This window comes from Copadichromis virginalis, linkage group LG8 (assembly GCF_057382275.1).
Source record: "Copadichromis virginalis isolate Kocher_CV1m ecotype Utaka linkage group LG8, C_Virginalis_male_GT1.1, whole genome shotgun sequence".
Lineage (NCBI taxonomy): Eukaryota > Metazoa > Chordata > Actinopteri > Cichliformes > Cichlidae > Copadichromis > Copadichromis virginalis.
In genome coordinates, this window is record NC_140625.1 from 19,437,431 (window position 1) to 19,459,925 (window position 22,495).

The 22,495-nt window shown below is 39.8% G+C and overlaps 2 protein-coding genes and 1 long non-coding RNA gene across 8 annotated transcripts; 1 reads left to right on the forward strand and 2 right to left on the reverse strand.

The window, feature by feature from the left end:
• Positions 1 to 138: 138 nt before the first annotated feature.
• LOC146703240 (FERM domain-containing protein 6-like) lies at positions 139 to 4,684 on the reverse strand. 3 transcript variants are annotated; one of them, XM_085466365.1, is made up of 13 exons: positions 4,466 to 4,684; positions 4,111 to 4,201; positions 3,287 to 3,366; positions 2,705 to 2,763; positions 2,335 to 2,560; positions 2,095 to 2,250; positions 1,633 to 1,698; positions 1,460 to 1,528; positions 1,165 to 1,336; positions 826 to 978; positions 402 to 533; positions 286 to 308; positions 139 to 202 (listed from the first exon to the last, which is right to left on the reverse strand). In XM_085466365.1, the coding sequence occupies exons 1-13, from the start codon at positions 4,682 to 4,684 to the stop codon at positions 161 to 163; spliced, it is 1,488 nt and encodes a 495-aa protein (XP_085322491.1). In that variant the 3' UTR covers positions 139 to 160. The 3 variants fall into 3 exon arrangements, with proteins under 3 accessions (XP_085322491.1, XP_085322490.1, XP_085322492.1); XM_085466364.1 differs by having other exon boundaries at positions 1,162 to 1,336; XM_085466366.1 differs by lacking the exon at positions 286 to 308 and having other exon boundaries at positions 140 to 202; positions 1,162 to 1,336.
• LOC146703241 (uncharacterized) lies at positions 526 to 7,106 on the forward strand. Its single transcript, XR_014921969.1, has 3 exons — positions 526 to 1,021; positions 2,111 to 2,219; positions 2,415 to 7,106. It is a non-coding gene; the product is annotated as an uncharacterized LOC146703241 (long non-coding RNA).
• gpam (glycerol-3-phosphate acyltransferase, mitochondrial) lies at positions 5,323 to 22,388 on the reverse strand. 4 transcript variants are annotated; one of them, XM_085466360.1, is made up of 21 exons: positions 22,323 to 22,388; positions 19,387 to 19,524; positions 19,089 to 19,208; positions 18,487 to 18,560; positions 17,577 to 17,690; positions 17,254 to 17,403; positions 17,057 to 17,156; positions 15,595 to 15,731; positions 15,105 to 15,204; positions 13,361 to 13,573; positions 13,015 to 13,128; positions 12,829 to 12,914; positions 11,873 to 11,985; positions 10,805 to 10,875; positions 10,079 to 10,346; positions 9,720 to 9,877; positions 9,202 to 9,279; positions 8,916 to 9,053; positions 8,601 to 8,790; positions 8,249 to 8,307; positions 5,323 to 8,162 (listed from the first exon to the last, which is right to left on the reverse strand). In XM_085466360.1, the coding sequence occupies exons 2-21, from the start codon at positions 19,468 to 19,470 to the stop codon at positions 8,046 to 8,048; spliced, it is 2,484 nt and encodes an 827-aa protein (XP_085322486.1). In that variant the 5' UTR covers positions 19,471 to 19,524; positions 22,323 to 22,388; the 3' UTR covers positions 5,323 to 8,045. The 4 variants fall into 4 exon arrangements, with proteins under 4 accessions (XP_085322486.1, XP_085322487.1, XP_085322488.1 ...); XM_085466361.1 differs by lacking the exon at positions 22,323 to 22,388 and adding an exon at positions 22,033 to 22,299; XM_085466362.1 differs by lacking the exon at positions 22,323 to 22,388 and adding an exon at positions 21,939 to 22,021.
• Positions 22,389 to 22,495: the final 107 nt, after the last annotated feature.

Genomic DNA, 22,495 nt, shown 5'->3' on the forward strand with positions numbered 1-22,495 from the left:
TGTTTTAGCACATTTAATGAGGTTTCCTCTAAGCAAACAAAATATAACGCTCAGCTGTATCCTTTCAGCATTTTAGCTCCATAACAACAAACTCCAACAGGTGTCTCCTTGTCTTGAGATGAAGAACGGGTGATGAATCCCTGCATCCTCTGAATCTCAATTAGTCCACAGATATCCCTTCATCCGTTTTTTTCCACAGAACCTGAAGATCACAGAGAAAGATGTTGGCTTTGATGCAGGATCGTGCTGGAAATGTTCAAACAGACAGACCTGCAGTTTGCTCACCTGTTTCATTTCCATGGTGACAGCTGATAAAAGAGGACACAATATCACATGCTACACAGAACTAACACATGATTCAACTGTTATTTTAGAATGGTCTTAGTGGTTTTTGGACTAACCTGCCCAGCAAAAAGAGGGTAACATCAAAGGAGCGTCGACAGACACACCACGGAGCAGCTCAGCCAGCCAGGACACCTCAGCTGGATCATCAACAAACAACTCCTCTGATTCGTCCAACCACAGCTCAGACCCTGGCATCAGTATAAACAAACAACTGATTTTGAGTTCAAGGCAAAAGTACAACAGGTAAGTTAAGAAAGTAGTTCTGCGTTCATTTGCCTAATGAGCTTTTAAACTTTCCCTCTTGGTCACTTCAGCAACATCAGCTGTTTTCTTCCTTAATTAGGTCTGCAGACCTACTGCTGTAAACCATTGCTGGGTAGAATTAAACGTGTTTTTACCAGTTTCCAAACGTAAATGCACAATTTGTTTGAGAGGCAAATGTTGCACCATCTACACAATCATTTCCTCCCAATAGCAGACCTGTTGTAGAGCCTCCGTCCTCTTCCTTTTCCTCTTTAAACCAGGCAGTAGCTGTTTCCAGAGCATCACTGCAGTCGGACATTGAAGATGTGAGGTTGCTGCACTGGAGACTCTTTCTTAGGCACGCTGTGTCGCAGATGTAGGCTTCTTTGGCTGAAGATAGACAGAAAAGAGAACACCTTTGGAGTGTGACTGTGTAAGAGACTGTGATCTCAAATCTTTTAAAATCACTTAAAAGACTTATTGTTATTATTATTACATGATATTGGTTTCAGACCAAGACAACTGACTCAGTCGTGTCTTAGATAGGTTGTGGTAAAGTAAAGCCTTACGTACTACCCATGTTTTCCAGCTGTTGGATGGAACTGACTGCATCTCTGATGTTCATGTGGAGTTGGTGACTGTCACGGAGGTGCCTCAGGATGTGTTTAGAGTGGAAAGCTGATTTAGTGTAATAAACCAGTTTAGGAAGGCACAAAGAGCCCACAGCAGTGATTTCAAACCTGTTGCCCTGAAAAGTAAGAGCCATACATAAAGAGGATGATCTCGTGTGTTACGGTTAAAGCTACACGCAGGTCAATGTGACCTGTATTGTATGTATATTTTGATTATAGTCCAGTCTTTAGAACCTAACCTGAAAGGTAAAGCGATCAATACCTGTCCAGGAGAAATCGTACAACAAAGATTGTTTCCCTTCCACCTCCTTAAAAACACAAATTCAGATCAAGAATCTATATGTACATGTGAAAATAAGTTCATAAACTTTATTTAAAATTATGTGTGAGACTGTCATTGAAAACGACTCACCTGGCAAATATGGACTCCTTTCACTGTCACACCGAGGAGGATTAAACTCCTCGGCTGTTTGTCCTCCTGTGTGTAAAATAATAGTTGATAAAGCAGTTTTTTTGTTGTTGTTTTTTAAAGCCATGGGCTCACATAACAAACATGACTCAAAAAGAGTTCTCTAAAATGACCAAGGGAGACAAATAATGCAAGAGCATGCCAAAGAATTATTACTGGGGCTTTTTACGAGATCTGTAACAGTTTTCACACCCTGTAGGATATTTTTCTGAAGATTTTCTGAAATGTACGCGTTTATGGAGTGTCTGATATATGTGACCTCTTTTCCTTTTCCTTTTAACTGCCTGGTAGCTCCATATTCAACATCTCAGGACAGAAGTTTCTTAGTTAGTCTCTCTTAAACTAATTAAGAAACAGACATCCTCACACAGAGTTCGCCCTTGTTTAACTGTAACACTGTCTGACCTCTCTCATCCTGTAGAATGTGACAGGTCCATCCTGCAGCTCGTTGGCTTCCTTTATAAAGTGCAGGATGGCTTGCCTGCGGGACACCCCCCTCAGCTCACCATGCAGCACTGGGCTGTGCTGAAGTAAGTACTCTCTCCCTCTGCGCTTTATGAGCTGAGAAGATGAACACACAGATATATATATAAGAGTATTTCTGTCAAGGTTAGACTACACTTCTTTTTCTTTCTTTTTTTTTACCCATGAGGGGAAGTAATCTTCAGGGAGAAAGTAGCATCTGTGTTTTTTCTCCTGCTTCTTCTCTTCTCCGTCCTCCTCAGTCTCCTCTCCCTGTGCCAGATCGCCAACGTCAGCTTGGAGGGCAGAGGCTGCCAGCTGGAAGAACAAAGCCTCCTGATGGTGGCTCTGTGAACGCAGCACCTTCTGCCTCAGCTCAGTGTAGTAGAGCTGCTGCACTGTGGTGCTCCTGCAAGAAACAGGGAGGTTTTCTTTTCCTGTTATGAAGTCTGTCAGGTGTCTACTTTTCCACAAACATTTTCATAAACTTCAACAACACTTATAGTGGAAATTATTAATCTTGGAAAAAGAAGGTAATGGAAAACAAACTTACAAAATTAGCAGCCCACTTTCTACATAATACTGGACTCTTAGAAATAAGATAAACGGGACCTGGAAAGGTGGGATGAGTAAAGAGAGTACTCAGTTTATCGTTTCTGCTATCACACAGTCTAGTTAATATTTGACCAATATGATAAATCATTAAAAAAAGAAAAAGAAAACGTGGACATAAAAGAACTTTTAAAATAAGTCAGATCTTTCTAACATGTTTGACATGTTAGTCGTCCATTGGTGGACTTTATCTGGATACAGTGTTTTCACTGGGAGAAACATCTTAGTACTCATACAAGCAACGCCTTCAGTCTTATCTGTTGCAGGTTTCCCCAGTCTTGTAAACAGCAAAGTTGCACAACTACTGAAATCAGCACCAGTGCATAACAATGAGCCACAAGATCTACTTGAGATCATTGATATGCAAATCATCATGACTGCCAGGAAAACATGAAATTTTAAGTGAGATCACTAAATTCAGCTTTTAGAGTGTTCCCATTACAGCATGGGGCTGTTTGTAGATCTGGTGATTTCTGTTTCAACAGTGCAAACACTACATCAAAAAAAGAAATGGAAAACTAACCATTAAAGATCCTTTGTTCCATCGTTTCCCAAAGTACTTGCTCAGCTTTTGGTCCAAATCAAGAAACAGGTAATCATTATCTTAAAAAAAGGAGAAAAAAAAGCACACATTCAATCAGAGATGTCAGGCTCAGTTTAGGGTCTACATACAGCTCAGTTTCAGACCATGTGGCCCAGAAAAGTAAAAGTATTGACTAACAACCTAGCAGTACAAAGGCCTTTTATTTCCATTGCGTTTGCTCTGAAGAAGAACAAATACATTTTTAAAACATTCACACTTATGGGATCACAAACTAGCTGGTGTGTCTTAGATAGTGAGCGCAATTTGAACAACATGTCTCAGTTTTTCCACATTCAATAAATCTGCTGTCATTAAAAAGAACTGCAACTGTCTTAATCAAAGAACCACATCTATGAACAGCCATGAAACTGACCATATTTCACACTTCTCGGTAGGGCGGCAAAAATTAACAGTTGAGGTAGGTTAGCTCCTGACACAACACTTCATGCTGTACAGGAAAGAGTGGAAAAATAGGAAGAAAAAATTCGACATAACTTGCACGCTCAAGTAAAGTAACTCAGTTTTGGCCATATTTGTCCTGCAAACCATATGTTTGACAGCGCTGCATGAAATCAACACAATGAGTCCATTTAACACGTGTTATCCCTCAGTTATGTTGTTTACGGCTGATAGGAGATGGCTTTCCATTTATCATATCTTACAGCAGGTTCACTCACTATCAGCAGCCTCCCAGAATCTCAGCGTTCCACAGTTAATGAATAAAAAACATTTGCTCCTGAACTCCCGCGCAGAAACTAACTGACCTTTCATAACAGCTAGACCAAACACTTGGAGATCACTGACACCAAGATGCTTCAACACACTGTTCAACACCTCACGGCCTCTGGCTTTTACCTATAAACACACAGGAAGAAGAAAGAAAACATAAAACATACTGAGAGTCCATGCTTTCAGTGTTTTGGCTTTCTTGCAAATATGTTTTTTTCTAATAAAATACAGTTTTAGCTCTTCCACTGTTTTAAAAATAAATATACCCTACTGACAGATCAATGCAATCTTAACATGAATGTAATTTAGGTTTCTGTGTGCCCATGTGACGTGTCACAGTAAAATACCAAACAAGAAAATATGCTACAGAAAGGCCCTGTGGTCACTCACCGTGACAGCACAATCCAGGTGCTGCTTGTTCGGTAGAAGAACGCACACCTGTCGCCTCTGTTTGGTCCTCATTGCCACTAAGGCTTCGCATGGTCTCGATCCACTATATATCCTCCTCACAGCCTCCCATGGGCCTAACAAAGCAAGCCTCCCTCCTTCCTCAGCCTGACACATAATGATGTCTGTACAAACAGACAGATGCATCAAAAGTTGCCACATTACCAGATCTGCAACCAGAGAATTTAATGTATTTATTTATTTAGCAGTTTGATCTCTTTAGAAATAAATAAACAAAATTAGCTCTAATGTGCTAATAATGTGTTTGCATCATTTGATCACCTTTTACTTCTTTTGGACATACTGGGAGTTATTTTCACTCCAAATACTACAGAAAACTGAAAGATATTAATGTTTTGCAGAGAGAAATTGTCATGTCAGAAGCTACTGTTAGAAGCACTGTGTCTGCTTGTTTATCTTTGGGTTTATGTTCCCGTATGTACTGAATATAGTCAGCTTTTTAAAATCTGTCCTGGTAATAATAGTTTGTTCTACAAGCTACTGAGTGATGGGATGTACTTAGTGTTTCATGCACAGTGTAATAATTCACGCTGTTGTTCATCTGAGGTTGTATTTAAATAATTGACCTGTTGAACTTTGAAACTGAAATATGGTGTATTCTCTCTTTAACATGACTATAGTTTATTCTTATTTAATTTTTCATTGCAGTTACCATTCCTAACTCACTTTTATTTAAGCATTAGTTAACTATAATAACCTTTTACCCCTTTCACACACCAGAAAAATAATCACAAAATGCTTTTTAGATATAATAGAAGAAATAAAAAGGCAACACCATCACTAATCTATCATTAATTTATTTAAAAACAAAATCTAACAATGCCAATTGTGCTTTGCTTTGATAAAGCAAAAAGAAAAGTGACATATTTTTAGTAGCTGGTGATCCTAACATGTTCTCTCAACTTGTGAATTTTTTTTTCCAAGTTACCATCTACAGTGTTCTTTTGGATTCCCAAAATTATTAACATGCACAAAAACAAACAAACAAGAAAAACAAACAAGAAAAGAATACTACAGTGCATTAAAAAGGCACCTGCTTCCCAGATACAGGCATTTATCCTACGTTATACAGAGTAGTGGGATGTGGTTAATGCAGCTTCAGTATCCCACAAGCAGTTCATTAAAAACTATAAATCTGTACCACGTCCATCGAGTATTCGACAATACCACAATGACCTTTTTAGATAACATTCAAGAGGTAACACAATTAATCTTCTACACATACAGCTCGCTTTCATCAACACAACTTACACGACATACACAGCGGTAAGGCTGTAAAAGACCATTATTATCAGGTTGAGCAGAGTTCACATTGAAGTGCCGATGATTAAAGGCGACCAGAGGAAACATGCAGTACAGTACGTATCATGGCAGATGGGTCCCCTGGTGAGGAGACTTGTACAGACCGAGGGCTCAGAAATGCTAGAAAGCTCGTGACACTCTCAGAGCACATTCTTGTTGCAGTAACATACTCTTCTGTTCTTCCACATGCTTTAGGTGTCTTTCACCAATATGTAACTTTTTTTCATTTACAAGTTTAGAAAAATATGAAAAATAAACATTACAATGACCTGTAACAAGAAGTGTTGAACTATCACACGTATTTCCCAATAGAAATATTTATTTAAAGGACCCAATTCTTGTATTGCCCTGACGCATCAACAATGTCCTCACGATCATTCAATAATGATGGCAATTCATTACGCTTCCTTTCAAACTTGCTGCTTCCTCTTTTTCTTGCCATCAAGAAGAGGAGCGGTGTACGTTTATATTCATGTTCACTGCAAACTGAAACTGAAAGACACACTAAATATTGACTTGATCGACTTTGTGTTATCAAGTTACTTTACAACATAATTAGAAACTCACAGCCAAATGCACAATGCTGTGTTGTTTCACCATCGTACTTTAACTTCAGCCACTCTGCTTTTTGTTCATGTTTTTAAAATTTCACAGTCAGGCATAATCTGACTTTTTGATTCCAACACTGAAACACTTAAATGTGTAAATGCAACTATAACAATAATAATAATAATAAGAAGAAGAAGAATAGGTAATATCTAGTTACTAGAGTAAACTCTATCATAATTTAAGTCAGTGTAAGATTGATTTTATTAAAGAATGTAACTAATGATGGAATTTAAAATTCCATTGCTATATCTAACATGAAAGAAGAAGAATTTAACCCGGAGGTTTTGGATGACTGCATTTTTTTCTGTTTCCTGTTTGTTTTTGACCTTACAGAGGTCTGTAAAGAGAACACTATACTGCACTCATAATTAGCCAACTGTTCAAAAGAACTGCACTATTTTACCACACTATGCAGCAATTTCAACTCACAAATGCCCAACTATTGCTCTTTCAGCAGCAATGCTATAAAGGCTATACAGCGTGTTTATGATAGAAGAAGAAAAAAAAAAAAAAGAGGTGGTAATCCCAAATATCTGCTTTCCCTGAAAGGCATGTCACAGAGTGTCTGAGCGTGTTGTTATTAGAATAAAAGTGGGTGTGATGGCTGGTATTCATTACTTTAAGTGCTGTGCTGTGTAACATTCATCGAAAAGTGAGGTGCAAAAAGAAAAGAGATCAAAGTCACTTTTCATATGAAAAGTTTAAGTGAATGCACTTAGATATTAGTGGTTTGAATGCACTTAACTGTAGGTGGACATTGTTTTAGGCCTTGACTACGCCAGACTTTCAACAGGTACATATTGCATTCGCTAAGTAAATATTGTTCATGGGCCAAACTGCACACTGATTGTTTTTATCTAAAAACAAAAAAAAAAAACAGCAACTAGAAATAACTGACCTTCACCGTATGGAGATTTAAATTCATACATTTTGCCACTGAAACCTTGGATATGTACACAATTTGCAGGTGCACTGTATCTCTCTGAGTACAGCGAACTCTTCTCTTTAATTACACCAGAGTGTAATCATTTCAGTGCACTATAAATGAAGTTGTTCTACGTTCTATGTACAGGCAACACATTTTAAACTGTAAGATATTAGAGTGCACTGGAGAGAATACGGCAACTTTATAAACAAGCACAAAGAGTTAACATAAAAATGCCTCTGTTGTTGGTTATGTTTACAGTTATTTTATATGCATATTTTACTTGTTCACTTGTATAGACAAAAGGCAGCTTTGCTTTGTTCAGACTGCACGGTTAAATTTTTTTTTCCCATATTAAAACCTTTTGACTTCTCCTGCAAACGAACGATTCCTAGAGGGACCCCTTCAATACACATGTTAAATCAACTGCGCGGTTCTAACACAGGAAGTCAGAGACTGAAACAAAAAGAAAAAAAAAAAAGAAGAAGAAAGGGAAGACTGGCTTCAAGTCTCTTCCGACTACAGCTGATAGTTAGCTGCTTTTACGTGAAGGCACTTCCTGGTAAAGCTTTCCACAGAGTAGCACCTGGGACTGTTTAGAAGTAACCAGTAGAAGCCCTTTATTGGAAGGAGCCTGGGGTCCGAGCTGGGTGACGCGCGTCGCGGTCACAGCAGAGTGAAACCTAAGATGTACTGCAGGAGTTTGTTCCGATTTTCCTGAGGTAGAAAGGTGCTGCTTAGCTCCAGAGTTGTCACCTTGTTTTCTCTCCTCTCCTTTAGGACCTGGAGAATAAACAGAAAACAGGAGGTTTAGCTGGATGACTCTGCACATCACCCAAATACACACATAAAAATGCACACATGCCTACCCCGAGCTCCTTGAAAGTCCTCACGGTGTTCTTAACCAGATAATGAGTTGCACTTTCACCTGAATGAAAAGAGAAGTGCTTGAAATACATAAAACAGAGACAGGATCTTCCTTTTAAAATTTTTCACTAGCTAAATCCTTCTTTAATCTGATAGTAATTTCTTATTTTTCATGTGAATACTACTTATACTTTTGGACTTTATTCCCAGCACCTAAAAAAAAAATCATGACTGGAAAAACCATTTTCTCATTTTTAGCAATTTTCTCAATTCCAAGTGCGATGTAACACTAGAGAAGTTTTAAATTCTTTTTTAAATACATTGTGCAGTATGTGGGCGATATTAGGATATTACCATAACCAGCCACTCCTCTTTCTGTGCGTGTGAGCAGGTATCTGAAGAGCCTCTGGGTGTAGTCGGACTCGACCATGGGCTGGCTCAGACTGTGGACGAAGATCGCAGCCCCGCTGTAGGCCTCCAGCACCGGGCTGAGCAGCCGCTGAAGGAAGACAAAGAACTCCTGGTGCTCTGCAGAAACACTCACCTGAAAGACAACACAAACAGACCAAAAGTCAAATAAAGTCATTTTTGATGGTGAACAGTGGATGTTTGGATGTGAATGCTGTGGCGATTGTGTTGGCTGCAAAATTCCAAATGGTCTAAGTATACCTTAAGGTAGCGATCTCTCTGCTCCTCTCCAAAATCGCTGTCCTCATCCTCTTCGTCACTCCTCCAGGAAAGGGGCTCAGCAAACTTTTTGGGCCACGGCTCATCTGTGGGGCTTGGGCTCAGTTCCTCCTGGTCCTCCTGACGCACAAAAACAGATCAGAGGATCTGAAAGTTTCATTACCCAATAGCAACTATCGCTAAGAGTCCTTCCTAAAACATTCAACTTCTGACATTAACCGCCATGATCTGTTATTTTTGTCCAGCGGCTGACGGCCTGTAAACTCACCTCTGCCACATAAAGAACTCCATACTGGATCAGCCTGGTTACTGTGTCATGGAAAACCTGGTAAATAGTCTGGCAAGGCTGTGGGACAGACAGGAGAGATGTAGACACGCTAAAACATGAAACCACATAGGAGTTGAAAATGTAATTTTATAAACAACTACTTGTCAACAAACTTGTTCCATCATTACTAGTGTAAACTAATATGCAAACATTGTAAATAATCTTCATTTAGAGCCTAGGTTAGAGTTACTAATTACGGTGACAGGAATGTCTTATATTCAGATGATCAATGAGACTATAACCACACAGAGATGAAGTCAAGATTAATTATCTTGTCACAATTGCGCAAAACAATGTCTGGCATATATAAAAGGACTCTGATTGTAAACATGTCCACTGCTGAAGAAATGAGGCAGTGGACACGAGGTGGATGACAGCAGTAGTCATAATATCATAGACGCGTATGTAAAATGTGCGCAGACATTTGGAGTGATAAAGATGGAATATGCAGGACTTACTGGTGCTACAGCCACCTCATTGATAAGGAAGTGGGAGAGACCAGCGGCCTTGCGGATGAGTCTCTCTTGACTTAGAAGATGACTACTGGGATTGCCAGGCTGGCGAGCAGACTCTGATTCCATGACCAGCTCTCGCTGCAGCGACAGGACACTACAGGCTGGAGAGGTACAGGAAAACCTGTGTGTTTAGGACTGCTGAACTTAGATCTACTGTCACTTGTTTAACTTCAAACAGCAATTTAAACTAACTATTTAAAAAAAAAATGTATTATTCAAGCTTACATGTTCAGTATATTTTTCTTAAATAATAACCACAATGATGAACCAAAACAGCACATAATACTGTTGGCATAACTTACCAATGATTGCATCAGAAATGAATACATGGAAAAGGCCGTTGCTGTAGAAGTTGAGCTCAAAAAGCGCAGGTACAGTTTGACTAGGTGCGATGGTAAACTCTCCATTGCGATTAGAACTGCTGGTCACATTGAGGCAGTTCCCCAGGAGGTGGAGAGCACGCATGACCACGTCCTCTGAGTTCCCCGAAAAGCCCAAGTCAAAGTCTCGTGACAGGATCTCCTCCTTCATGTTGAAGAAGTCTTCCACTAGCTTGGACAACACCACCCCCTGACACAAAATGAGCAGGAAAAAACAACAACAACAACATCAGAAACTTAAAAAAAAAAAAAAGTATATTGGTGAATTTTAATAAGCCCACTTCAAAATAATAAAAGTCGAGAAACAAAGAAAAAAACTACAAAAGGGCTTTTGGGGTTGTATGCAGCACTGAGCAGTTGTCATGACATTAGTGTGTCTGTAGAGGTCAGAGTCTCACAATTAATGCAAGAGGCGATGAAAGAGAATGCAGGAAGAAATACGATTTTCTAACAGAGTTATCTATTCCTATATTTATGACTTAAGTGTCATGCCCAGGAAGGTGCATACCTGCTAAACGGAAGAGGAACAAGGGGAAAAAAAAAAAAACATACCAGACGGGGTAATAATAGCAGGATTTTAAAAAATGTGAGCTGGTGTATCTGGCAGTGACAGAACACGAGGAGAGAGGAGGCAACAGCTACACATACCTGTCTGTGTCTATACAGCAGTAGACAGGCCACAATGTGGGTCGACATGATTGCTGACGATTTATTGGCCGCTATGAGGAGGAGATACAAAAGGGTATAATAAGCAACACACAACAGAAAGAGAACAAAAAAAGCAGAAGTAGCAGAAGTACTTGTAATTCATTGAGACACCCTTAAAGCAAGACTACAGTGCTGTAAGCCCCAAACTAAGCTGTGTTCAGTTCCTTTTTATATGTGTATATATGTATAGCATCCAATCATAGCAGATATCAAGTCAGGAAAGTTTACAGAGTATTACAGAGACGATTCAACCTTGAGCGTGATTAAGAGTGGACACAAAAAAAAAAAAAAGGAAAAGTCTTAACATAAAGAAGCCTCAGACAGAACCCAACTCAAGGTGGGTGGCTGTCTGATTTAATAGGCTGGGGAGAAAGGATGTAAAAAAGCTATATGCCTGTGTTTTCTTATATATAATTTTAATTAATTCATCAGAGTTTGACTTACTACAAATAAAATATTAAATAGGCCTAAAAGAGCTGATTATATTGATAGCACTCAAAGGCAGAAAGAAAGAGTATGTGAGGGAGTGTGTAAAGACAAGGGTTACTACAGATCACCTAAAGTAGTAATCAAGCATAGAGGTGCAGGACATTTATGAACAGCTAAGCTGGTACTGCATTCTTCCCCCTCCCCTGTGCTTCCATCCTCCCCTTCACCTTATTGGCTAAAAACAACATGCCATCCAGCTGGTGGTTCTGTGATAGGCTGTTGGTTTAAAAAAAAAAAAAAAAGCTAGTGTAGGAGAATGCAGCTGAATGAGCTGGGGAGAACCGGTTTCTGGAGTGCTATCCCAGGGCAAAACACCCCGAGTGATGTAAAGCGGATGGACTGATGCTGTGCTGTATTTCATGAGTGCTGCCTTTGTGAGCAGGTGCACCTTTAGCACAGGATGAAAAGGAGACTTATGTGCTTATTTAAGGGACCGGTGCTTACTGAAGACTTTAAATTATGATTCCTAGTCATCGTGCATGTAGTAAACCCACCATCTGCGGGTTGTGATTTTCTTACTAAAGAGAACGTGCTTGGCCAGGTTGTTGATAAGCTGTCGTCTAGAGATGTCCTCGGGCAGCTCTCTGTTCACCTGCTCTTCCTCCTGTCCATCAAACAGCTGAGCATCAGGCCTGGAAGGATAATAACAACAAGCCAATGTGTTTTTTACTGTGTCACACACAGTATGTATAATTTAAGATGGCAGTTGTCATGTCCAAACACACACCAGCTCATCTTTCACTCCTATTTTTGGGAGCTTGCAGTGTAACCCCCAATAATGTTAGAATATAATAATATTGGGTACTGTAAAATGTAATACACATTAGAATATACAACCACTACACGGGGATACAGTATTTAAAACCTAAATAAACATAGACGAATAAATAGACAAAAGAGGAACAAAGTGGCATGAGAGTGCCCTGTGTCTGACTTCTCTACAAACAATCTGCCCCTGCCGTTAAAAAGTACTCAAGTTCAAGATCTCAAGTTAATAGCTTACCAATTATTTGTCATCATTTATCTAACGTGATCTCAGGGTGGTTATCTTACTCGTTTACTTCCTGGCTTTTGCCAAAGTCATTGCATGTCTCATCCATCCGTGCCATTAGCAAAACGTGATATGCCACTATTTCACGCGAGTGTTGAAAAGAGTCTTCCATAATATTTGTCTCCAAAGAGTTGAGAAGGTTGTTAATCACCACTGTTGGCACAAGTTTTGAAACTGACTGTAGACCAGCTGGGGCAGACTGCAGTGATCCCAGCGACAGTGCTTTATCGCTCGTTTTTACTATGAAGAGACAGCTTTGAACTGATCTGACCCCTGCCAGGGCTAACTAATGACCCGTTCTCAAATGTCACAGAGCCTGCCATGAAGTAGCAGGAGGGAGGTATAGAGCTTGGACATGAAGATGTCCAGGAAGGTCATGACATGTGAGACTATGGAGTGAGCGTGTGTGTATATTTGTACTAACTCTGCAGAAATAATGGTGGGCATCAAAGCATGTTCCAGAGATACAGGTGGTGGACTATGACGGCTTCTCTGGGTGTCCAAGTACTCCTATAATTGACATAAATGTGACATACGTATTCATAAATACATATTCAATATAAAAAACAAACATGGAAGGTTTTCAGCTCTTTTTAGTGTGATTAATCACCTTCAGGGAGAAGGGCTGGTTGAAATCAACACGGACACAACCGTAGTTCTTCCTCAACATCCTGAACACACCACATGCTATTCCCCACCAGCTTTCGTTCTTCTTCGGCTTGCCCTAGAACAAGACAGATTTGAAAATTACCAAAAATATAGCTATAAGGACACAGCTGAAGCAGTTTGTGTCAAAACATGCTTGGCTCTACCACCAGAAATACATACATTTTTTTCAGTCACAAATTCAAAATCCAACTAATTTATTTTTCTGTGTATTTTTCTTTTTCTGTGCATGATTAAAAAACAAAAAACAAAAACACCTTTGTTGCCACCGACGTCATCCAGACACTCACCAGCTGCTCACTATTGTAGTTTCCCTCAATAATGCGGTCATAGGAGATGCCAACTGGCACCACCAGCACGTCTCCGATGGCCCCCGTGCACATTGTGTCAACCACGATAGACAGCATGCCTGCACGTGCTGGAGATGGCTTACCACTGCGCGACCGAGTCCCCTCCAGAAAGACCTCCAAAAACTGCTGCTGCCGCAACAATTCCTCTGTGTACTACGACAATGACGAAACAGGGAAATGATCAGGTGAATACAGAAAAGGTGTGTGTCAGACAAATGAGAAAATAATACATGTAAAGGTCGCAGTATTTTTGGTGAAAATGTAATTTGCTGACGTCCCGAAGCAGGAAATTCACTTAATTACAAGCTGACAGTCAAGTAAAGTCAAGGCCATGCCAGTGCTGTAGTATGCAGGTTAAACATGAGACTCAAAGTGTAGGAAATCGGGTGCATGCTGAGGTAGCTTTGCTGTATAATGATATCCTCCTGAGTACAGTGTGTACACAGCTGTCTTAGCTATGCAGACACTTTTGAGAATAGAAGCTTTGTCCTGAAATAAACTCCAGGCCGTGGCATTCAAAGTAAGCCGGGACGTCTAGGTTCAGTTTTCATGGGAGCAACTGGAGTTAGAGCAGCATGTGACCTTTTTCTACAGCTTGCCTGTGAAAGCTAATTCCATTCTGGCAAGTGACACATGCGTGCCAGATTAAAATCTCACTTTTTAGCAAATTAAATTACTTTGACCACTTTCAATCATTACAGCTGCAACTTGTGCACTCTTTGACATGTGCAATAACACTAAGTGCAATACTCTTTTCTGGCGTCGTATTTTTACTCAGTTGTATACAGCATTTGTATTTTATTTTTATTCTATTGTATATTTTATTCTATTTTATTCTACTGTATATAGTATTTTATTGTGTTCTATTCTGTACAGTTGTGTACTGTATTTATTCTTATTGTATTCTAATTTTTGCTTCATAACTTTTGCACTGTCCACTTCCTGCTGTGACAAAACAAATTTCCCACGTGTGGGACTAATAAAGGTTATCTTATCTCATCTTAAGAAAAAGAGGTAAAATATGGTTTGTATAACAGGATTGAATTTCAGCTCATCATTTCTACTAGCTGCTCATGTCTTGGGCTGATAATTCTTATCTTAAGGACACAATACGAACCTATCTTACAAGCACAATACACTGTTACTTATTGCCAACCCCTTCTGAAGATACAAAGAAAATCTGCCACTCAGATCAACCCATGCAATTAAATAAACCACCTAAGTTTCCACGCTACTTTGTAGAAAACACACTGAAAATCTTCCAAGTAGTTTATGATGGCGAAACACTAACAAAAACCTATGAATCTGCAACACAAGCCTGAACATCTACTCGTCATGTGATACAGAAAAACCTATAATGACCAATACTGGGTTACAACTGGTAAATAAAAGGTTAGATGACGTATAAGCCGACCCAATATGTTTAGAGAGCAAAACTGTTGACACATGGGTCACTACAATAAAGGAAAGGAGCATATCTACCCAAACATTTAGTTTGGGCTTACAAATGACAGGACTGTAGCAGAGTCAAAATAAGTTCTTTGGAAGATATAATGCTAATTACAAAGTAAAACTGGAAACAAAGACAAGGCTTAAATAACAAAAACATTTCACTCTCTCATTATTCAATAGAAAAGAACACACAGAGCAGAAAACATGAAGAAAACCCGCTCTGCAGACTTACTGCGTGCAAAAGAGATCGGTACAAAATGTCTTTCTTTCCATCTGCAGACTCTTCCATTCTTCGTCGTATGAAGAAACCTCCAAGTTTACGGATCAGGGTGCTGAAAACAAAGAAGTTTTATAAAGTAGTTTCCAAGCTTTTCAATGGGCAGCAACAGCGAGCACAAACTCCACAGCTGTCAGCAAATACAGTTTTAATCAGTGATTTCCTCAAGGTACTAATTTGGATTAAGGTGTGACTATGATGAAAAAGGAGGACAGTTTGATACCGAAGCACTTAAAATATAAAGATGACTCATCCTGACACTTCAGGGACCCATGTTGTAAATACCCATGTAGTACAAAAGGATCAGTGCTGAACCAAATGCTAGTTGAAGCAGGATAAAAAAAAAGATTTAACTATCAAACATATTTCCAGGGAATTCTTTATTGTTTGAGTTAAACATACACCTTATTTCCAGATCAATCTTCACACAAGGCCTTATGTTTACCTGAGGATGGGGATGCTTAAGTTGTTTCCAGCAGCGATGTGCGGGGCTTTGATGTTATGACAGAACAGAATCAACGTGATGAGCAGGTAGTCGATGTGGGATTTGTGAACTGGGAGGAAGACCATCGGCACATTTTGCTGCAAAGAAAAGAGAAATAAGCAATTTCTCCTAACACGTTTTTAAGAACTCTGTATGTGATCAATGTTGAGAACTTTTATTATCTACGAGAAATGTACAATGACAGAAAACACCTTGTAAATATTACAAGCAAGAAAATAAACACTCAGCTAAACAGCCAGTTTATTAGGTACACTTGTTCAACTGCTTGTTAACTCACAAGTCTAATCAGCCAATCCCAATAACTGCCCAGGAACTGAATGCATTTAGGTGTGTAAACACAGCCATGATGAACTGCTGAGGTTTAAACCGAGCATCAGAATGGGGAAGAAAGGTCATTTAAGTGATTTTGAACGTGGCTTGAGTGTTGGTGCCAGATGAGCTGATCTAAGTATTTCAGACACTGATGATCTACTGGGATTTTCCTGTAAAGGAGAAAACATCCAGCAGTTCTTTGAGTAAGAATACCTTGGTGAAGTCAGAGGCCAGAGAAAAATGAGCAGACTGCTTTGAGTTGAACTGAACACTTGATTACTGCTGCAAGATTTGGATGGTAAGGTCAAAATCAGACATAAACAACATAAGGTAGGGATCCATCCTGCATTGTTCGGGCTAATGGTGGTGGTGGGGCAAATTTTCGTAGCAAACTTAAGATCCCATAGTAGAAAATGAGCATCATTTAAACACTAGAACCTAGCTCCGAGTATTGCTACTCATCATACCCATCCCTTTATTGCCGCACTGTACCCATCTTCCAGTGTGAATATCATGCCATGTAACAAAGCTTAAATGATCTCAAACTGGTTTCCTGAACATGACAGCAAGTTCACTATACTCAAATGGCCTCAACAGTCACCAGATCTCAATCAAATGAAGCACCTTTGCAGAGTCGTGGAACGACAGATTTGTATCTCAGATGTGCAGCCAAAAAATCTGCAGCATGATGTTATCATGTCAACACTGTTCAAAATCTGAATCTGTGCCACAGAGAATTAAAGCAGTACTGAAGTCAAAAGGGGGTCCAACCTGGTACTAGCATGGTGTACCTAATAAAGTGGAGTGTATATTTAGTGCTAGTTTATGTATATTTACAACTATCAATCATTTACATTCATAAAGCCTCTTCAGTGGTCAGAAATAAAGGCTGCTTCGCTAGTTAATCAAGACACAGCAATCAGTGAAGAAGACTATGTACATGAAATACTACATCAGCTTTATCGGTTTAGCCGTTACCGTTTTCAGCAATCAGAAACAAGTTTTCAATATTAATGGAAAAAACAGTCTTACTCATTTTGGGTAGCAGATTGTGCTGAGACAGTTTATCATGTGTGTCTTTGCCCCTCACCTCTGTAGCAGCTTTCTTCACCATTTCCAGCTGTCCTTTGTGGATCTGGATGCTCCAGAAGAAGCCATTAAACAGCCTCAAAAGCACCCAACCAGTTAGCCTAATCCAAAAGAAAAATTAAGATGTAGAACAGAACACAACATAGCAGGTTTGCTTAAGGCATTACAATATTGTCATAAACTAAAAAGTATAAATACCTAATAAAGGCTGGGGAAATGTTAGCAACCATCTCTTGGAGGAAGGCCCTGGCTTTCTGCTTTACTTTGCTGACAGCTTTGTGCTCCTGACCAGGCTGGCTGGCTGCAGCATCCAAGTCTGTTGCTACTGTCACAATAGCATCCTCCACCCTGCAATCAACAAAAGAAGAACACAAACATAAAGCTGCCTCTTCTAACATTCAACGCATTGTCTCCATTTCTCTAATAAAATGGTTTCTTTATGTCCACCATATCACAAATTTATCTATGATTGGAAAATAAAAGTTTGATGTGGGCTGAATTTCCTGTATCCTGACTTTTACCTGCTGTTGTTGAGTACGTTATCCACCACGTTCCTGGTGAACATGTCCTTGTGGACATCTCTCTCCACAACGAAAAGCACATAACTCAGTCTGCGTGCCAGCCAGCCCCGCTGTCTAGATGAGCACACACAGAAAAACGCTTGCATAAAACCACATAAACGATACATATTTACATACGAGAAGAGATTCTCAAATATACTCAGATATATGCTGAAAGCTGTGTTATAAACATGAGCCTTGCTTTTCGCACAAAAACACATAAGTTAAATATATGAATCAACATCCAGATAAGGGACAGTCAGGAATACTTGCACGACTTTTCATGGTAATATCACATTTCCAGGAACTGCAGAACAATGCATAACCTGCATAACCCAAACACACAGCTTCATCATCAACAGCTGTGTTACAGGTCAGGTTTGCTATACCTTGATGAGCTTTCAAGTAACATAATACTGACTGTGTCAGGACAAAGCAAACGATGCTAACCCAACCATGCTGAGTACGGTACATCACCATCTCTGTTTCCATGCTAATAGAACTAGATATTAACTTATTTCTGTTTTTCCCCCATTCGGTTTGGAGCATGGTGGCATATATCTTACTGAGTATTGTCAACAAAAGCCAGCCACTGGGTGCATGTGTCTGGTGTCCACTGACAAACACTGTAAATTATTCATCTGTCGACCTTTCCACAATTTCAGAGAGTCATCCTCTTGACTTAAATCCAGTTATTTTACACTGGTTGTTAAGAATTTCACCCTAAATCTGAACTGCATTCAATGGGACTGATTGGAGATCAGAGGACTGACAAGGCAAGTAGAGACTTTCCTGTTCTGCCAAAGCACGACGTGAAGTTTCAGTTGAAGAATGTTCCTAAAGTGGAAGGGAAGTGAAAAGCTCCGTTTACCTAGTGTGGGTCTCGTTTATGTAGATGACGTTTCGCAGACCCAGAGATGGAATACTGGGATTGAACAGTCTCTCCTGTAAGGAACAAAAAAGATAAAAAATGAGAAAGTAACTCGAATCAGTTTAGTTTCGCGTTACTTTACAGCTTGTTATGCTTTAATTCTCGTTAAGAAAATAAATTTAACTAGAATTGAACCTTTTAACAGCTAATTTTTTATATTACTGCACTAAACTCAATAATGAGGTGTTTTAAGAATTGCTTTATGTCTAAAAAAAACATTCCTTGAAAATGCCTTGCAACCACTTTTCAGATTTTCACCTTTATCATATAAACACAGGAAGACAACCTGAGATCCACATATCATTTAATTAGCAAATTAAATAATCAAATTAGATCTGAATAGATTATATGAATAATAATGACTTATCTAAAAAATCTTTTAATTATGATTTTTTTAAGAGGACTGCTTGTTTTTCCGAACAGCCAGGATAGATCGAGTTAGCAGGAACTATTCGATTCCATGCTGGCCAATTTCTTTACAAAAGACCAGAAATCAGCAAATGAACTCAAGCCACAGTTAATTAGCCGTGATGTAATTTTACCCAGCTCTGTGGTGTACAGGAGTGACAGCAGCGCCCCACAAAGGGCCTCTTTCTGTTCAGCAGACCCTCCTTCCACGTGCTGGCGACATTACGCAGGACTGAAGGGCTGGTGCTGCGGTCCTTGAAATGCATAAAAAAAAGATTGATCAGGAAGAAGCAAAAGCATCACATGAAAGGACCGTGTGTGCTGATATGAGATTTATCGCCTTTGATCTTGGGGGGGATGCATGGCGCTGTTCTGAATGTACAATGAAAATTACAACAACAACAAAAAGAAAACAAATTAATTGTGGCTTACCGAGTCTTCATTGGGATGTTTCCAGCGGTTACACCACTGCTCTCCATTGCTGACCTGCAGCAGCAAGCCATCTGACAGCTCCATGCTCTCTGCTGTCTCCTTCCTCTCCCTCCTGGTCACACACCACTAGCTGGCAAGCTGACAGCACACACAAATACAATACAGTTATATTTTTTTTAATTTAAGTGATCAATGAATATTAGTGAGTAGCACAAAGAAAATGCACAGCGTTTAAATCTAGCTGGTGGAAAAATACAACACTCACTGCAGCAATGTATTAAGCTACAGTGGGCGACATAGCTTATATCGCCTTCACGAGCAGCCTCTGCTCAGCATTTTGACTGCATGAGCAATGATGGTGAACAACCAGATGTTAACAGCTTCCTTTCAACTTTAAAGCCAAAAGTCAGCACCTCCCACATGAGGCATCGCTGTGCTATTCAGATTCAGTCAACGCTGGCATGCTCCGGTTAGACCTGATTTTCTAAGAAAAGTCGGAAGTCATACTGGAAAAACCAACAAGATGCAGCAGATAATAATGTATATTAATCACCCCAACATCTCAGACTGAATGCAGTCTGGTGGGACTAGTTAACAGAGAAGTCAAAGTTTTACTTCTTTAACTGATATGCGAGTAAGCCATTTTAAATAGCAGTGTGACCACAGATAGGGCAAAGACTTCCTCATTTTAGAAAACACAAACATTTTCAAACACCAAACAATGCACTTCTTAAAGATGTTAATTTAAGATCATCATCTGCCCTCAAGACACAGCTGTCGTACTCAACTCCAGCTGACAAGAACCTTAAATTAAATGCACAAACTCAGATATATGCAGCCAAACTACGCTGCTCTTTTTTTGGTTTAGCTTAATGCACACATTAAATATTTGACAATGGAAAAAAACAAATAACAGAACCAAATAAAGCCTTTACTTTGGGAAGCAGCAGGTTTATGGCACAGAAAAATTATCATTTTATCAAAAGGCCCGCAGTTAGATTGAGTAACAACATCAACTACTATGTACGCACTGATTTACTGGCTGAACAGTGCTATCTGACAAGTCACCAGTTCGCCATGATTTCTGACAGAGGCCCATTGGCAAACAACAACAAAACAAAAGTAAAACGCCAGTATTGCCCAAGCTGACATTTTAACATGAGTATCAGCTCACGGTTACACAGCTGGAGCGTCCCTATCAGTCACTATGTAGAAATGGTCACTACACAAAATAGCAATCTAAAAATAACATAATGGGAAGCTTTTGTTTGGCATTTTAAACATAATTTGTCTAATGTGCCTCAAATGACACTTTGCTTTTGTTACACACCAGTTGTCCTGCATAACACTGGTAAGCGTCCTGAAACAAAGTCAAAATTTACACTAAACACACAATGCTGGAGGATTTTACAATGAACCAAACATAGCATAACCACTGAACCTTCCTGAAGAAACAAGGTAAGGGGATAGCTAGACATCAGTAAGGAAAGAGAGAAGATGTGAAGAGAACCCACAAAGGTAATTAAGAGAATGTCTTTGATTAGCCTGGAAATGAGTCAATTTATGAATGAATGCTTACACAGACTGTACAGTATGTGTGTCAGTTAAGGACACTGTCGGTCCATCTTTCTCTGACTAATACGTCTGACTGTCAGCAGACTGGCCTCTTCACAAAAATGTTCCTGCCTAACAAGCTTCAATGAATGAATGAACATTGTGACATTGTCCTCCTGTGGTGTTGTGGTTGTAGTGGGTGATGTGCACACAGATGAGGGAAGCAGAGATTTCAAAGGGGTCAACGGCCGAGAGTACTCCAGAAAAACAAAGACCTCCAAGAATGAGGAGCTTAGGGGAATTAGATAACAAGTGAAGGTAGCCCTTACACTGCATTAAAGTTTAATGAGTACACGGATAATAACATTCAACGTATGCAAATCCTATAAACTAATTTGAATAATTTTCATGGGATATATCTACATTAGTTTGTAGCAACTTCCACTATCTGTTATAACGTTGTTAAATATTTGATTCAATCAGTAATTTCAAAATGAAGTATCATCAAGAAATTATTAAAAAACAACACGCTGAGGCGCTACTATCGAATTACACTGGCAAAGTATGGCCTGGGCCATCTGCCACATAATCACGTTTTATTTACCTTTAGCAAAATCATGCCTGTTCATGCACACTGAAAACCACTGGGTTAATCCGGCAGACAGGCTCAGACCTGCCTTGCAATAAGCAGGTCAAACAGGAGAGGTCTCTTTGTGACAGATGGTCAGTTCAGATAACTAGCTGATCAGACAACAATAGCACCAACCAGACATGCCCATGTCTAGCTTGGCCGCGGAAACGCGGTACTGTTCAGTTACAGCCGACACCTCCTAGAAAGACATTATTAAAAAGTCTCCAGTTTGTGCATTTGGATGGTGTTGCGTAAAGTTATTAAAACGTGATGTGAGCAGCTTCCGTGACCGTCTGTGGCACGCTGCATGGCATGCTTCCGAGCTTCATGAGGCACATCTCATCTTACAGCTAACGCCGGTACTCACGATGGTCTCCAAGACAGGGGTGACTTTAACCTGTTCTCCACTCGATGTCTTAATCTAGTCTGAATCTTAAATGATTAGCATTAGCCCGGTTTACCTCAGTGCGGATGAGACATGGAAAAATGTCAAATCCCACATTGCCGGGGGTCGTCTCGAACTCAATGTCAGTGTAAAGTTGACCGACTATGTCGTGTTTTACTGTGAAAAACGGCTCTAAATGATAAGTAATTATCTCTCACAACCGTGTCAACAAGTCCATATTAACGACACAGTTACTGTTTCTATGACAGGACAGGAACGGCGTTAGTAACAGTTACTAATAATGCAACGATGTAGCTGTTAGCATTAGCTCTCCAGCCACGCTCGCGAGAATGGACTCTCACTTACCTTGACAACAGTGTTACGCTGAGTCATATCTAAAATGTAAGCTTATCGACAAACAGCCGGCCGCTGAGTATTTCGGTACGCTTCTTTTGTAACACACTAGCTCCACTGTCCTTGGTACACCGGACAACACAGCTCTGACACTCGGGGATGTGTGACAGGAGGGAGGACCACTT

Excerpts from the sequence above, each read along its gene's own strand:
- LOC146703240 (XM_085466364.1), bottom strand. The coding sequence starts at position 4,684 with ATGTGGCAACTTTTGATGCATCTGTCTGTTTGTACAGACATCATTATG. Across the intron at positions 2,561-2,704 it reads GAAAGTGGGCTGCTAATTTT|GAGCACCACAGTGCAGCAGC; the intron begins GTAAGTTTGTTT and ends TGTTTCTTGCAG. Across the intron at positions 1,699-2,094 it reads CATTCTACAGGATGAGAGAG|GAGGACAAACAGCCGAGGAG; the intron begins GTCAGACAGTGT and ends TTTTACACACAG.
- gpam (XM_085466360.1), bottom strand. The coding sequence starts at position 19,470 with ATGGAGCTGTCAGATGGCTTGCTGCTGCAGGTCAGCAATGGAGAGCAG. Across the intron at positions 13,129-13,360 it reads ACTACAATAGTGAGCAGCTG|GGCAAGCCGAAGAAGAACGA; the intron begins GTGAGTGTCTGG and ends GTCTTGTTCTAG. Across the intron at positions 8,308-8,600 it reads AAGAGGAGTGGCTGGTTATG|GTGAAAGTGCAACTCATTAT; the intron begins GTAATATCCTAA and ends CTTTTCATTCAG.